This window comes from Buteo buteo, chromosome 10 (assembly GCF_964188355.1).
Source record: "Buteo buteo chromosome 10, bButBut1.hap1.1, whole genome shotgun sequence".
NCBI lineage: Eukaryota > Metazoa > Chordata > Aves > Accipitriformes > Accipitridae > Buteo > Buteo buteo.
In genome coordinates, this window is record NC_134180.1 from 7,448,300 (window position 1) to 7,460,468 (window position 12,169).

The following is a 12,169-nucleotide window of genomic DNA, read 5'->3' on the forward strand; positions in this document are numbered from 1 at the left end:
CCTCCTCCTTCCTATCAGTGGGCTGGCACCCATGCTTGGTGGACCAATGACAAGCACAAGAGGAGACCAAAAGTCTTGCTGGCAGAGGTGGGGAGAAGCACAGCAGAGGTGAGAGGGTGGTTAGTTTGTGCTTCTCAGACTGTTGCAGAGGCTCCTTATGGTCCCCTCCTGCCAAGGACAAGTAATCCTCTATGGAAAGACAGGGTACCAGTGTAGGAGAGCCAGCCTGCCTGGAGCACAGGGAGCTGTGGTCGTGGTTGGCACAGCCAGGGCCTTTTGCTGCAGGACCTGCAGGTAAGGCTCAGCTCCTGGGGCTGCCCAGCAGCCTGGGTGAGGGTGAAATGCTGGCTGCTGGGCTATGGGGAAGGGGCTTGCTCTGCAGTATGCTATCAGCAGCACTGGTAACATGCTGACAAACAGGAATTACTCTGAATGCACTGTATCCCCCAGGAGAGTGAAAATCCTGTTGAGGGGAAAAGGAGCTGTGAAGCTCTGCACAAGGGTTTCAGGAGCAGGCTGCTGCTGGGAGCTGCTTCCCATTACCTGCTGTCTTTGAGATGGTATGGATGGACCAAACCCTCGGTTGCACCATCCTTTCCCCATGGCACTGGGAGCCAGGTGCCTGTGTCCTCATTGCTTAAGGTCTGGCCTCAGTAACTGAATCGAGAGCAATAGGGAAGAGACGCTTTGTTTAGGAAGGCAGAGCTCTTTATAAACCTGAGGACAGACCCCAGCGAGTCCCCTCCAGGCAGTTGTTATGGAGCAGGCTTTGCAGGGCATGCTCACGACACCAACACGATCAGTGTATTTACAGCATACAGATACATGGGCGATTGCAGAGAAATATCTGCAGAGCCACAGCTACCACGTACACCACGGACTAATACAGCAGGTGCCCAGCAAGAGCATGCAGATTCACAGTATCAGCAGTCAGCTGCCAGATGAATGTGCGGAGCCCTCCCCAGGCTCTGCAAGGACTGTTTTTTTCACCGAAGAACAGTCAGTGCAGCTGCTTGGCCAGTGCACACCCTGCCTGACAGCCCATTGGGAGGGCAAGAGAGCACCAAATGTCTAAGTGTGGGCCTAGGAGCCCAACACTGCTAGTGTTGAAGTCTTGGCTGGATAGATGTGGGGTCTAGGATGTGAGTTCAAGTCCCAGTATCCCCTCCCTGCGCGTGCTTAGAAAACCAGGTGCACGCCCCTCTCCTTTGGGAGGGACCCAGCCATCAATGGCTCCAGAGCGCAAAGAGGGCCGGTGCGCTGAGAGGGGACAGCCAGCAGTGCTCCACCACGCTGTACAGCGCGTAACCCAGCAGCAAACCAAAGAGCACATCTGTCATGTTGTGCCTGCCCAGCATGACCCTTGAAATGCTGACGATGAGAGCCCAGAGCACCACGAGGACCCGGAGCGGGACGGCGAGCACAAGGTGGCGCAGAATGAAGCGGCAGACCAGGGCGGCTCTGGTGGCGTGGCCTGACGGAAAGGAGTACTTGTCCACCGAGATGGTGACGAACATGTCCATCTTGTTGTGGGTGGGCCGTGGCCGCTTGACGAGCCCTTTCACCACTGCTACCAGCACAAGATCCAGCAGCAATGCTAGGAGACAGTAACAGTGAGTGAGCAAGGTTTGTTTTTTGTGTGGTTCCCCCCTGCCTCTGGAAAACAAGGCAAGAATCAAAGCAAAGCCATTAGCTAAGAAGAAAGTAGTTGGCTACAAAAACCTGCCAAGGTTTGTATCCCATGGCTACAATACCCAGGTAGGGAGAGCATGGCACTCATCCAGCACTTGGCCTTCTCCAGTATGAGCACATCTTCAGTCTTTGCTCTTGCTGCACACAGCCCTCATGCAACACCAGACCTTCTGCCTACCACAGCCAACAACAGGGGTCTGCCTGGCTTGCACCCAAGGGCTTTTCTTTCTGCGTAAAATCTGATCTCACCATGACTCAGGGCTCAAACTGCCTCTTAATCTGAAGGCAACAGAGGGGTTAATATTCCCCACAACCCCCTTCCTGACAGCTCTTGCTGACTCAGCATTGCTTTGCCTACCCTCTTGGCTGAGGGTCAAACTGACCTGGGTGAATGATCAGCCCACTTCAACCAACCACCCGGCCATAGCTCAGTGTGAGGGGCTCTGAGCTTGTGTGGTGCCAGGGCTCCTGCAGCCTGGCTTCTCCCTGCTGCTGGGGGAATTAACACCAGAAAGTTAACCACACTTTTGTTTTCAAATAATAAAAATATTTTTAATAAAGCATGATTTAAATAACGGTGGCTTGTCCCCAGAGAGCTAAAGGCTGTTGCAGTAGAAGTTAGAGGCAAAGCACCCGAGAGAAGTGTTCAGCCAGTATTTGGCAAGAGCAGCTTCTCATGTAGGGCAGAGGGTGCCTTCTCCATCCCCACTAGCTTGGCTAGCACAGTGCTCACAGCCAGGGCTACTTCCTCCAAGAAAGTCTTGTGAGTCTGACTTCTGCTTGTCCTAAGGCTCATTTCTGGACACCAGATCTTTCAGTCACTTCAGTTCATTCCCTTTGGTTAATCATTTAAGAACAAATATTTTTTTTTTCTCCCACAGGCAAACCTAGTTCACTTGCTTTTTCTCTTTTAATGTATGGTTTGGGAGATTCAGCTTGGACGTCAGGGAACACTCCTTTTCCACATGGGTGCTGCAACCCTGGGACAGGGCTCCAGACAGGGGGGTGACTCTGGCCCAGAGCATTGAGGGCCAGACAAAGCCCTTGTGCTGTGAGAGACCTCCTCAGAGCAAAGGTTAGACTGGAGGCCTCCAGGTCCCGTCCCACAGCTCTGCTCTGGGACTCTAATTTAACTATGTGCTGTCAGATGAAAAAGATGCACAAAACCATGTGTTTCCCGCCAAGCAAATTTCAATTCAAGTGATAAGTGTGAGATACCAATTATCTGCAACTTATTAGAAGACTAAGAACTAGGAACCTGAAAAGGTCTGTTGCTCCGGAGCTACTACAGTTTCTAAATGAGCAATAATGAAGAATCTAAGTATGCCTAATAGGACAGGAACCTGGGGGGGGGGGAATATTACACCATGCAAGATTAAAATGTGTGCTTTAAACCAAGTTTCCTCACTGGCTTATACAGATCAATCTGTGCAGGTACTGACTGCACGGAGGCCAAGGGTGCAGACGTCTGTGTGCCAGAGCAGCTTTTTCAGGGAACGGGCTGGTGTCTCAACACTAGGCAGCTGAACCTGGAATGTGCTGTTCTGATAAGCTAAAGAACTAAAAGAGAAGCTCCCTGAAAGCTTTGTGCAACTGCAGGAGCAGTTTAGCGGTCAGGAGTTTCTCACTGTGTGGTTGGAGCTGTGACAGATGAGCCATACCCCCGCCCCCACACCCTCCCGCTGCAGGGTTACTCGCTCGGGTACCAGGCACCCCAGATGAGCCTGCACCAGTTACTCAAAATCAGCTGGCTCCCTTGGGGCTGTAGGAGGCTGAGGTTTACTCGGCTCTGCCCTGTCCTTCAGGTCCCATCCTCCCCCCTCGGCTCCGGCCAGCCCCTGCCTGCAGAGCCTTTTGGTGAGCCCCCAGCCTCACCGAAGAGCAGGTTGAGCAGCACCTCCCTGGCCGCGGAGCTGTCGCTCTGGCAGAGCCCGTAGAAGGTGCCGAGCAGCCAGGGGACGCCGTGCCCCGAAATCTCGATGACCTTCATGAGGGGACGCGCGCTGCCCCAGGCCGAGCCCTCTCCAGCGCAGACGCCCAGGCGCTTGGAGGCCCAGAGGTCGATGGCGAGCAGGGAGCTGAGGGCGATGCCCAGGAAGGAGGGGTTCAGCTTCATGCAGTCCTCCTCGGGCAGCGGGGCCGCGGCGGAGCTGCCCGGCTCCTTGCGGCGCGACGGGCTGTCCGGGGCGCCGGGGCTGCGCTGGCTGACGAGGGACAGGAACTCCAGGCGGCTGCTGCCGCTGCCGGTGCGTCGCTCGCGGCTGCTCCGGGGGCTCGGCATGGCGAGAGGAGGCTGGCCTGGGAGAGGTGGGGGCTGGTCACCGGCTGCCGGGCCTGCTCTGGCAAGGGGACCCGGGCGAGCCGCCCTGGAGGCCCCGGGCCTGCTTCTCCCCCTCCCCGCAACCGCCTACGGGCCCCGCTGCCTGCAAGCCCCGGGCCTGTCCCCGCGCCTCCCGCCACCGCACCTCCGGGGCCCAGTTCCCCCCTTCCCGGTGTCTCTCCGGTGCCCGCGCCCCACCCCGCTCCCCCGGTACCAAGAGCGGTCCCGGCGCGGCCCCGCTTCCTCTTCCGCCGCCCGCCGTGACGCAGCCGGTTGCCATGGAGCCACGACGCCCCCGGCGCGGGGCTGCGGCGCCCCCTGGCGGCGCGGAGGTCCCTCCCCTTCCCTCCTCCCTCCCGCCGCGCCCCGGGGCGGGGATCCGTGGGCACGCCCCTCCTCCCTCCCCCCGCCCCCCTCCCCCCGCGCACGTGCCCGCCCCGGCCGGCGTACGGCAGCCGGCGAGGGCCGCAAGAGGGGCGGCGGCGGCGGCGGCGCCCTTCGCCCTGCCGGCGCCGGTGCGGGCGCCGGTGCGCGGGCGGCGATGCTCGGCGGGCGGGCGGCGGCGGGGGGACGGGCCGCCCCCCCGGCCCCGCGGCTCGGCGGAGGCGGCGGCGGGTGACGACGGCTCGGCGGCGGCGGCGGCGGCGATGGGGTGCCTGCAGAGCGTGGCCTGCAAGGCGCGGGTGCGTCGGGAGCAGATCGTGGTGTCGGACGTGTCGGCCACCATCGAGCCGGCGGCCACCGCCATCGAGGAGAGCTCGCCGGTGGTGCTGCGGTACCGCACGCCCTACTTCCGCGCCTCGGCCCGCGTCCTCATGCCGCCCATCGCCCGGCGGCACACCTGGGTGGTGGGCTGGATCCAGGCCTGCAACCACATGGAGTTCTACAACACCTACAGCGACCTCGGCGTGTGAGCACCGGCGCCGCCACCGCCACCGGGATGGGGTGGGGGGGGACGGCACCCGGCACCGCAACGGGGCGGCGTGGGTGGGTGGGAACGGAGGCCGTGCGGTGGGCACCGGGCCGGGTACGGTACCGGCACCCCAGCAGCCGGCGCGGGCGCTGAGCTCCCCGGTACCGGGCGTCGCACCCCCACCTCGTGTCTGCACCTTCCCGCTCCCGGCACCGGCACCGGCCCCTTCGGACCTGAGGCCCGGGCAGCGCCCGCTCCTCTCGTCCCACAGCCCGGCTCCCGCTCCGGCCGGCTGGCCCGAAGCTCCTTCGTTTGAGGGCTTTGCAACCGCCGTTCGTAGCGTTTCTCCTGCCGCTGGGTCGCAAGCGCGGGCGGTGCTGGGGGGGATTTGCCCCCTCGGCTTGTGTTAAAAGGGGGAAGCTTTGCAGCGCTCGGCCGAAGTGGCTGCTGGATACCAGCTTTTCCCAAGGCCGAGGGCGCAGGTGACGCGGAGGGGATGCCGAGGGGCAAAGCTGTTGACCATGGCGCTGTGTCGTCTGCCCCCGTTTGAAAGGGGTGATGCGTGAGTTGGGCTGGAGATGGCCAGAGGGGTCTGTCCCGCAGCTCACCGGTGGGCTCCTGCCGCCGGTGCCCTGTGGTGCCGGCATGGGGCAGCAGGCAGGTCGGGGGAGCAGCGGGTCCTCATCCTGCCTGCCCGCATCCTTGCGTCACGGCAGGTTCGCCTGCATGTGGCACTGGAGCGCTGGGGGACGTTGGAGCAAGCGGAGGTTGTCACTTGTCAGGGTGATGGCGGCCGTGTGTCCCCCTGCCACTCACAGGCAGCTCCAGAGCCCAGATGCATCTGAAGCCAGAGCTCGGACTCGGTGGGAGGCTTCACCGAAGCTCCCTGCTTGTAATTGCCACGTGGCGATTGTCTCCCTTGCTGTAGCCGCGCAGTGTTGCTAACGTGGTCGGCAGCCAACATTTGGGCTGGAATTCCCCCCCCCCAGCCATATTGCAGGGATTTCATCGCACCAGCGGCAGGCGTAATTGTGGTATTTAATTATTGTACGTGCCTCTGTACAGGCGTGTGTATTTAGAGGCATAAAAATCACAGACTTTTATCGCAGGAGGGGGCTGCTGACAGGCTTGGCCAGTGCTGTGGTCGTGGTGCTGCAGCCGGTGGATGGGGAAGGCTGTTCTCCAGTGCGGGAGCTGATTAAGGAGAGAGTGACCCCAGAGAGACTCAGCAATAAGTTTTGGCCCACTTGGTTTGATGGCAGGTTAATTAAAATAGTGTTGTGCTGGCAGAGCAAAGGCTTCAGCTGGCCGTGAGGGGCTCGGCGAAGGAACTGAAGCTGAATTTGTTCTCGAAGGAGGTCCTTGAGAGCTTGCTGCAGGCCGGGAGAGGGTCCCCGTGCTGCTTGCCTCCCCGACTCTCGCTGGGCACTGTTGCTGCCATTTCCCTGCTAACCTGGCCTTTCTCTTCCCGTTCACTAGGTCAAGCTGGGAGCTGCCCGACCTGCGAGAAGGAAGAGTAAAAGCCATCAGCGATTCGGATGGCGTGAGCTACCCCTGGTATGGAAACACCACAGAAACTGTGACCCTGGTTGGGCCCACTAACAAGATCTCCAGGTTCTCGGTGAGCATGAATGACAATTTCTACCCCAGTGTGACGTGGGCTGTCCCTGTGAGCAACAGTAACGTGCCGCTGCTGACCAGGATTAAAAGGGACCAGAGCTTTACCACGTGGCTGGTGGCCATGAACACCACCACCAAGGAAAAGATCATCCTGCAGACTATAAAGTGGAGGATGCGAGTGGACATTGAGGTTGATCCCATGCAGCTCCTGGGGCAGCGGGCACGGCTGGTGGGAAGGACTCAGCAGGAGCAGCCCCGGATCCTCAGCAGGATGGAGCCCATCCCACCAAACGCACTAGTGAAACCCAATGCCAACGATGCCCAAGTCCTCATGTGGAGACCCAAGCGAGGCCAGCCTATAGTCGTGATACCTCCCAAGTAAAGCGGCGCCGGGGCGCGTGTGTGAGGACCTGGGTGCTGTCAGCCTGCTGCAAACGAACGGGGTTTCTGAGCCAAAGCAGACCTCTTGGCTTCTTCTGCCTTTGTAGCTGTGGTTGGAAATGTGGCTCCTCCTTAGTCAGAAAGAGAGCCCGGCTGGCAGAGGGGCGCAGAAGAGGGATCGCTGAGATGGAGGATTTCCCAGGAAGTGGAATTGAGTTCTTCTAGGGGCTTGTGGCTGGCAAAGAGGCTGTCTGACCTAAACGACTCGTCTTTCCTTGCAGGGCAATGCAAGGAGCGTGAGTGTGATCGAACCGTGCCTGTGGCAAATGCTGCTTTCCACCCAACTGGAGGTAGAAGTGGAGACCGTGCCTGCTGGATGTGGAGGGCTCCTGCGGTGACCCTTCCCGCTGGGGCACGGGTGTCCCCATGGTGTCTATACCTATGCATTTTGGATTGATAATCGACCCCTCGCCCTGCCTGCTGGGCCTGGGCGGGAGGGCCTGGGAGTGGGGTGGGAGCTGGCAGTGCCAGGGTGCTGAGCCAGAGCCCGGTGCTGGCCGGTGCCACTGCCCGGGAGGGGTTTTTCACAGCCGAGGGAAGCGGGACACGTTTTGCATGCGTCTGGGTGTGTTTGGAGTAGTTGTGAGTGTAGGAGATGCCATAGCTCTTTTCTGTCTTGGAGTGAGATCTAAGGGCAGGTTAGATGTCCTTTCGTTTTAAGGTGCACTAAATCTTTGCAGTTCCTCAACCTCCCCCTGCCCCCAAATCCCTCTGACCCTTCTTTTACGGAAGCAAAACCGATTCTCAGCGAGTGAGAAATTGGGAGCGGTTCCCGTTCACCCAGCCCAGGTGCTCGCTGACTGTGTGTGTGGGGTACCCAAACCAGCTTGGAGGTACCCCAGGACTCGCACGCTTCCCCTGCAGCCCCAAGTTTCTTGCAAGAAGTTGGGTGCTTGCTTGTTTTCCATGCAAATGCTGGTTCATGTGGAGACCCTCCTCCTCCTCAGCCACCCATGGAGCAGGGTGGCTACTGGCAGGGATGCCGGTAGAGGGGATGGCGTGCCTTGCGGTAACTCCTCAGGCTCTGCAGGGAAGGGGTTCTCCTCTCTGTGGGTTGGAGGCAGGGATGTGAGCAGAGGCTGTGCAGGGCAGGCCGGGGTTTGCCTGGGAAGGAGGAGGCAAGCATGCTGCCTGGGCGCTGCCTCCTGCTGCTGCAGGTGCTTGGGGGATAATGGGGTTTTATTTGCCTTTCTCCTCGCCCCTCGCTGCCTGGATGGCTGGCATCATCTGGTCTGTGGGGCGGTGCGGTGCTGTGGGCTGCGACCTGTAGTTCCCACTATCTCGCCCTCAAGATGCAGTGGAGGCATAAGCCACGGCCATGCTGCCAATGCCCCAGGTGCCCCATCGCTCCTGGGCACACGGTTACGGTTTTCGCTGCTTTCTCTGCTCCGTCCGCTGCCCTGGCATGAGCCCTGTGGCTCCTCTGGCTCACACCCCTGCCTTCGCACCACGGGAGGTTTGCGCTGCCTTGGGGATGCGGGTTATTCCTGCTGGGAGGGTCCCATCTTCTGTCCCGCTACCAGAAGAGCCTGGGGAGGGTTGCTGTATTTGGCACTTCCGTGCAAAGCCTCTCCTGCGGTATTAGCAGTGCTGCCCTGAGCCTGGCCGTTGGGACACCCAGCCTGGTGCTGCTTTGCTCCCCAGGGTGTGCTGGCACATCCCCGCGGCATCGCTCTGCAGAGCGTGGCTGAGCTCCTGCAAAGCTTCTTCAGCCATGGCTTGTGCTTTTCCAGGGTGGGATGCGCACCCCGGTCCCTGCTGGTGAAGGGGCTCCCTAGGCATCTTAGACCAAAAATCCCTGTGAAATCCCCGTGCTACTTACTATTCTCAGTAGTGTTTGCTGCTGATTCGATTCTTTATTTATTTTTTCCTTTGGGAGTGTTGCATTTTGACGCCTTGACGCACACTTCCCTGTGCCGGGGCCAGTGGTCCTGCTCCTCCCGCTCGGCCTCACGGTGGGCTGGGAACCTGCTGCTTTCGGTGCCTATGTCTGGGTTTTGCCAGGGGCTACAGCCTTGCAGTGAGAAAGGTTTGGAGGTAGAGGGGGCTCTGAACTTTGGTTTGCTGTGTTTTCTGGAACAAAACTACTGGGAGCTTGCTGGCATGGGAAGATGTCCTGCTCTTGTGAGACTCTGCCCATGGTTTTGTCCTGGTATGGGATTGACAGCAGCTTTTGCTGTCACCAATGTTTCGTTTCTCAAAAACCATGTGTGGAGAGGGTTTAGAAACTTTAAATGCAATTTTCCTTAACTTTTGGGGGAGGAGGAGGGGTAAGTACCTTTCAGTTTGAAATTAGGCAGATCTATACTTTGGACCCAGTGGGACAGAAATGTCTCTGGCAGCATCAGAGCTAAAAAGCCAGAGGAAGGGGTTCCCCAACAAACAGGTAGTCCTGAGATGGGTTCCCTGCTGGGAGAGGATGCTGCGTCCAGAGAGGCTGCGCGAGCCAGCTCCCCAAAACCTACAGGGAAGGGCTGGGGCTGCGCTCGGGGGCTGCATGCCGGCTGTCAGCCCAGGGAGCTGCTGTGGCACTGCCGCAGTGCCAACTGGCTGGGAGAGTGGAGATGCTGGTGCAGGGATGCTGTTGAATTCATTGCCGTCTTTTGGGATTTGCTGGCCGGCCGGAGCCTTGGCACATCGTCTGGTGCAACACTGAGACAGCAGTGGCCGCTGTTTCTGTCCATGCGTGTCTGCAACGTCTCCAGGGAGGTGCTCGGTGCTGTCTGGTGCTGGTGTTGGGCTCAGTGCCTGGCTGTAGCTGTGTGCCTGAGCTCCAGGGCTGCCCCAGCCTGCAGGCAGGCTCTGGCTGAGCCCCCGGGCCATGCCCATGTTCATCTCTTCGGGCTTCTGCTGGGCTTCTGCGCCTGCTCCTTCTCCGACGGCTGAATTTGATTCACTTGACTCTGTTTGATGCGTGGGTTGTCTTCGTGGGCATTTCCCGGTTAAAAAAAGAAAAAAAAAAAAGTTTGCAAAAATTGTTTGCAAAAATAATTTGCTAACAATGTTTGCAAAAATTTGCAGGCATTTTGCATGTTCACAAAAGGTGCGTGTTCACACTTGGGTGGAGGTGCTGGGTGAGTGTCTGCCAGTAGCACTGACCAGTGGAGCCCGGGTGCAGGGCTCATGATGCTGAAGTGAAGGGGAGGGAGGGAGGGAGGCGGTGGGTGAGAGCTCCTGCGTGCAAGTCTGGGTTTGGCTCACGTCCCCATGGCCCGCAGCCGTACTGATGGGGACCCTGAGTGGGCGCCCCAGCTGCAGAGCCCATGCCAGGGACGAGCACCCGGACCCCTGGGCTCGGTTGTCCAACCGCCCCGCGGGACACCTTCCTTGTGCCCCCCTTTTGCACCAGCACCCCATTATCTCAGGGAGGGGCAGGTCACAGAGATGCCCACCCACACACTCCCCTTGCCCTGAGTCTCGGGGTGCCCCGTCCCCTCCGTCCTTGTCTTCGGGTCACTTATTTATTTATCTATCTATTTATCTATCTATCTATTTATTTATTTATTTATTTAAGGTTTAAGTTATTTATTGGTATTTATTGATGGCTGGAAGTTGGGGGGGAGTGTCATTTCTGCTGCACGGTGGGGGCAGCTGGGTTCCCCCCCTGCCCAGCCCCCTGCATTTTGGGGTGCTGCCACGCTTGGGAGCGCCGCTGGGAAGGGATCTTGTGGGCCCCTGCGCTCCCATCCCCTTTCGGAGCTGGAGGGTAGAAAGGAAGGGGAATAATGTTGGTGCCTGCAGGGAGGACACCCGGTGCCTGTCCCCTTCCCGTAGAAGCTCAAAGCCCCCCGTGCCCCCTCCCCAGGCGCTGTGCTCCCTCCCGTGCCCATCTGTATTTATTGAGCCGGCCTCCTGGCATTTCTCTGTTCCACTCCTGCTGGATTTGCTGTTGCCAATTTCCGGAGATGGTGAGAAGAGCCAGGACGTGTGGGTGTCGCTATGGAGAAAAGACCAAACCAGGTATTCTGCTGCCATGTGGGGAAAATCGGAAGGAGAAGAGGAAAGCTGGTTTTGCAGAGTGCCTTAAACACAAATGACTTTACTGAGTAGGGGGCTTGGACTTCTGTCTCTGGATGTTATTACCAACTCAAACAGATGTTGCATTTCACTTCTCTGGGATTAAAAGAAAACCACTCGAGCTGTACTGGAACCAAACCCTGTGTTTGCTTGAGTCCGTCTGGCTGGCTTGCACCTCTGGGGCCGTGGTGGTGTGGGGGAGCAAGAAGAAATTCATGGGCTTTCGGCCGTCAGCCCCTGCCTGGCTCAGCGGCAGGACCAGCAGCTGCCCCTGCTGGCTTTAAGCCCCAGGTCTGGTGATGGGACTCGTTTCCCCTTGTCCTGACTTGCAGGTGGCTTCTCTGGTGTCCCGGAGAGGTTGTGCTTGTCCTGCTGTGCCCCTTCCTCGGGGATGCTCAGAGCAGCCTGTTTGCATAAAGCGTGCTGTAGGGCTGTGTCCTCAAGCTTCCAGAAAATTGGGCATTTGGCTGGAAAGCTTGTGGAGGGGCAGACCCCTTTTTTCCCTTAGGAAACCAGATCAAGGCCAGGGCTTTGTGCTGAGGGACTGGCAAGAAACCCAGGAGTTCATGCAGGCCAGCTGTGGGGAACTAGGGAAGCTGCCAACCTTGATAAGGCTGAAAAAACTATACAGAAAAGGGATGGTTCCCCTTTGAAACTGCAGATCTCCCTCCCACTTCTTGTAGAGTGAAAGAAGGGAACAAGAGTCAACCCAGAGACCAGGGTTTTTCTTATAGGAAAAATAATACATGGGGATAATGCAGAATTTCATAACGAAGGTTCATTTAAAAGTCATTTGCGGAAAAATACAAATATTCACTGTATAGTTCCTGGAGGCAATCTGTACTTTTTTTTTGATAACAAAAGAGGGAGGTCTCTGAAATGCAGCCATGTTTGGGGAAGGATGTCCTCAGCAGGGAGTCCTGGCCTGCACACTGGGGTGAAGGAGGACAATGATGAGTGCTGGGAGAAGCCAGTGGCTCTGGACATTGTCCGAGGACCGACACATCCTAGGTGAGTGTGGGTGCTGCTCTAGGCTTAGGCCCTGCAGGATGCTGGAGGGTAGCTCATTGCATCCAGTGGATTGCCTACCATGAACATCAACCCTACTAGTCCCTGCTTGCTGTGGGGTGCATTTGTGCCCTGAGCCAGCCAATTTCTTTAACAGC

General features: G+C 58.4%; 2 protein-coding genes across 2 annotated transcripts; one reads left to right on the plus strand and one right to left on the minus strand.

The window, feature by feature from the left end:
• Positions 1 to 691: 691 nt before the first annotated feature.
• Positions 692 to 4,260, minus strand: PLPP6 (phospholipid phosphatase 6). The gene is made up of 3 exons (XM_075038427.1): positions 4,227 to 4,260; positions 3,568 to 3,990; positions 692 to 1,597 (listed from the first exon to the last, which is right to left on the minus strand). The coding sequence occupies exons 2-3, from the start codon at positions 3,971 to 3,973 to the stop codon at positions 1,227 to 1,229; spliced, it is 777 nt and encodes a 258-aa protein (XP_074894528.1). The 5' UTR covers positions 3,974 to 3,990; positions 4,227 to 4,260; the 3' UTR covers positions 692 to 1,226.
• Positions 4,261 to 4,562: 302 nt separating this feature from the next.
• On the plus strand, positions 4,563 to 11,576 carry FAM78B (family with sequence similarity 78 member B). Its single transcript, XM_075038426.1, has 2 exons — positions 4,563 to 4,922; positions 6,405 to 11,576. The coding sequence occupies exons 1-2, from the start codon at positions 4,660 to 4,662 to the stop codon at positions 6,925 to 6,927; spliced, it is 786 nt and encodes a 261-aa protein (XP_074894527.1). The 5' UTR covers positions 4,563 to 4,659; the 3' UTR covers positions 6,928 to 11,576.
• Positions 11,577 to 12,169: the final 593 nt, after the last annotated feature.

Coding starts and splice junctions, on each gene's coding strand:
- FAM78B (XM_075038426.1), top strand. CDS start 4,660: ATGGGGTGCCTGCAGAGCGTGGCCTGCAAGGCGCGGGTGCGTCGGGAG. Junction 4,923..6,404: donor ACCTACAGCGACCTCGGCGT/GTGAGCACCGGC, acceptor CCCGTTCACTAG/GTCAAGCTGGGAGCTGCCCG.
- PLPP6 (XM_075038427.1), bottom strand. CDS start 3,973: ATGCCGAGCCCCCGGAGCAGCCGCGAGCGACGCACCGGCAGCGGCAGC. Junction 1,598..3,567: donor GCTGCTCAACCTGCTCTTCG/GTGAGGCTGGGG, acceptor ACTGTCTCCTAG/CATTGCTGCTGGATCTTGTG.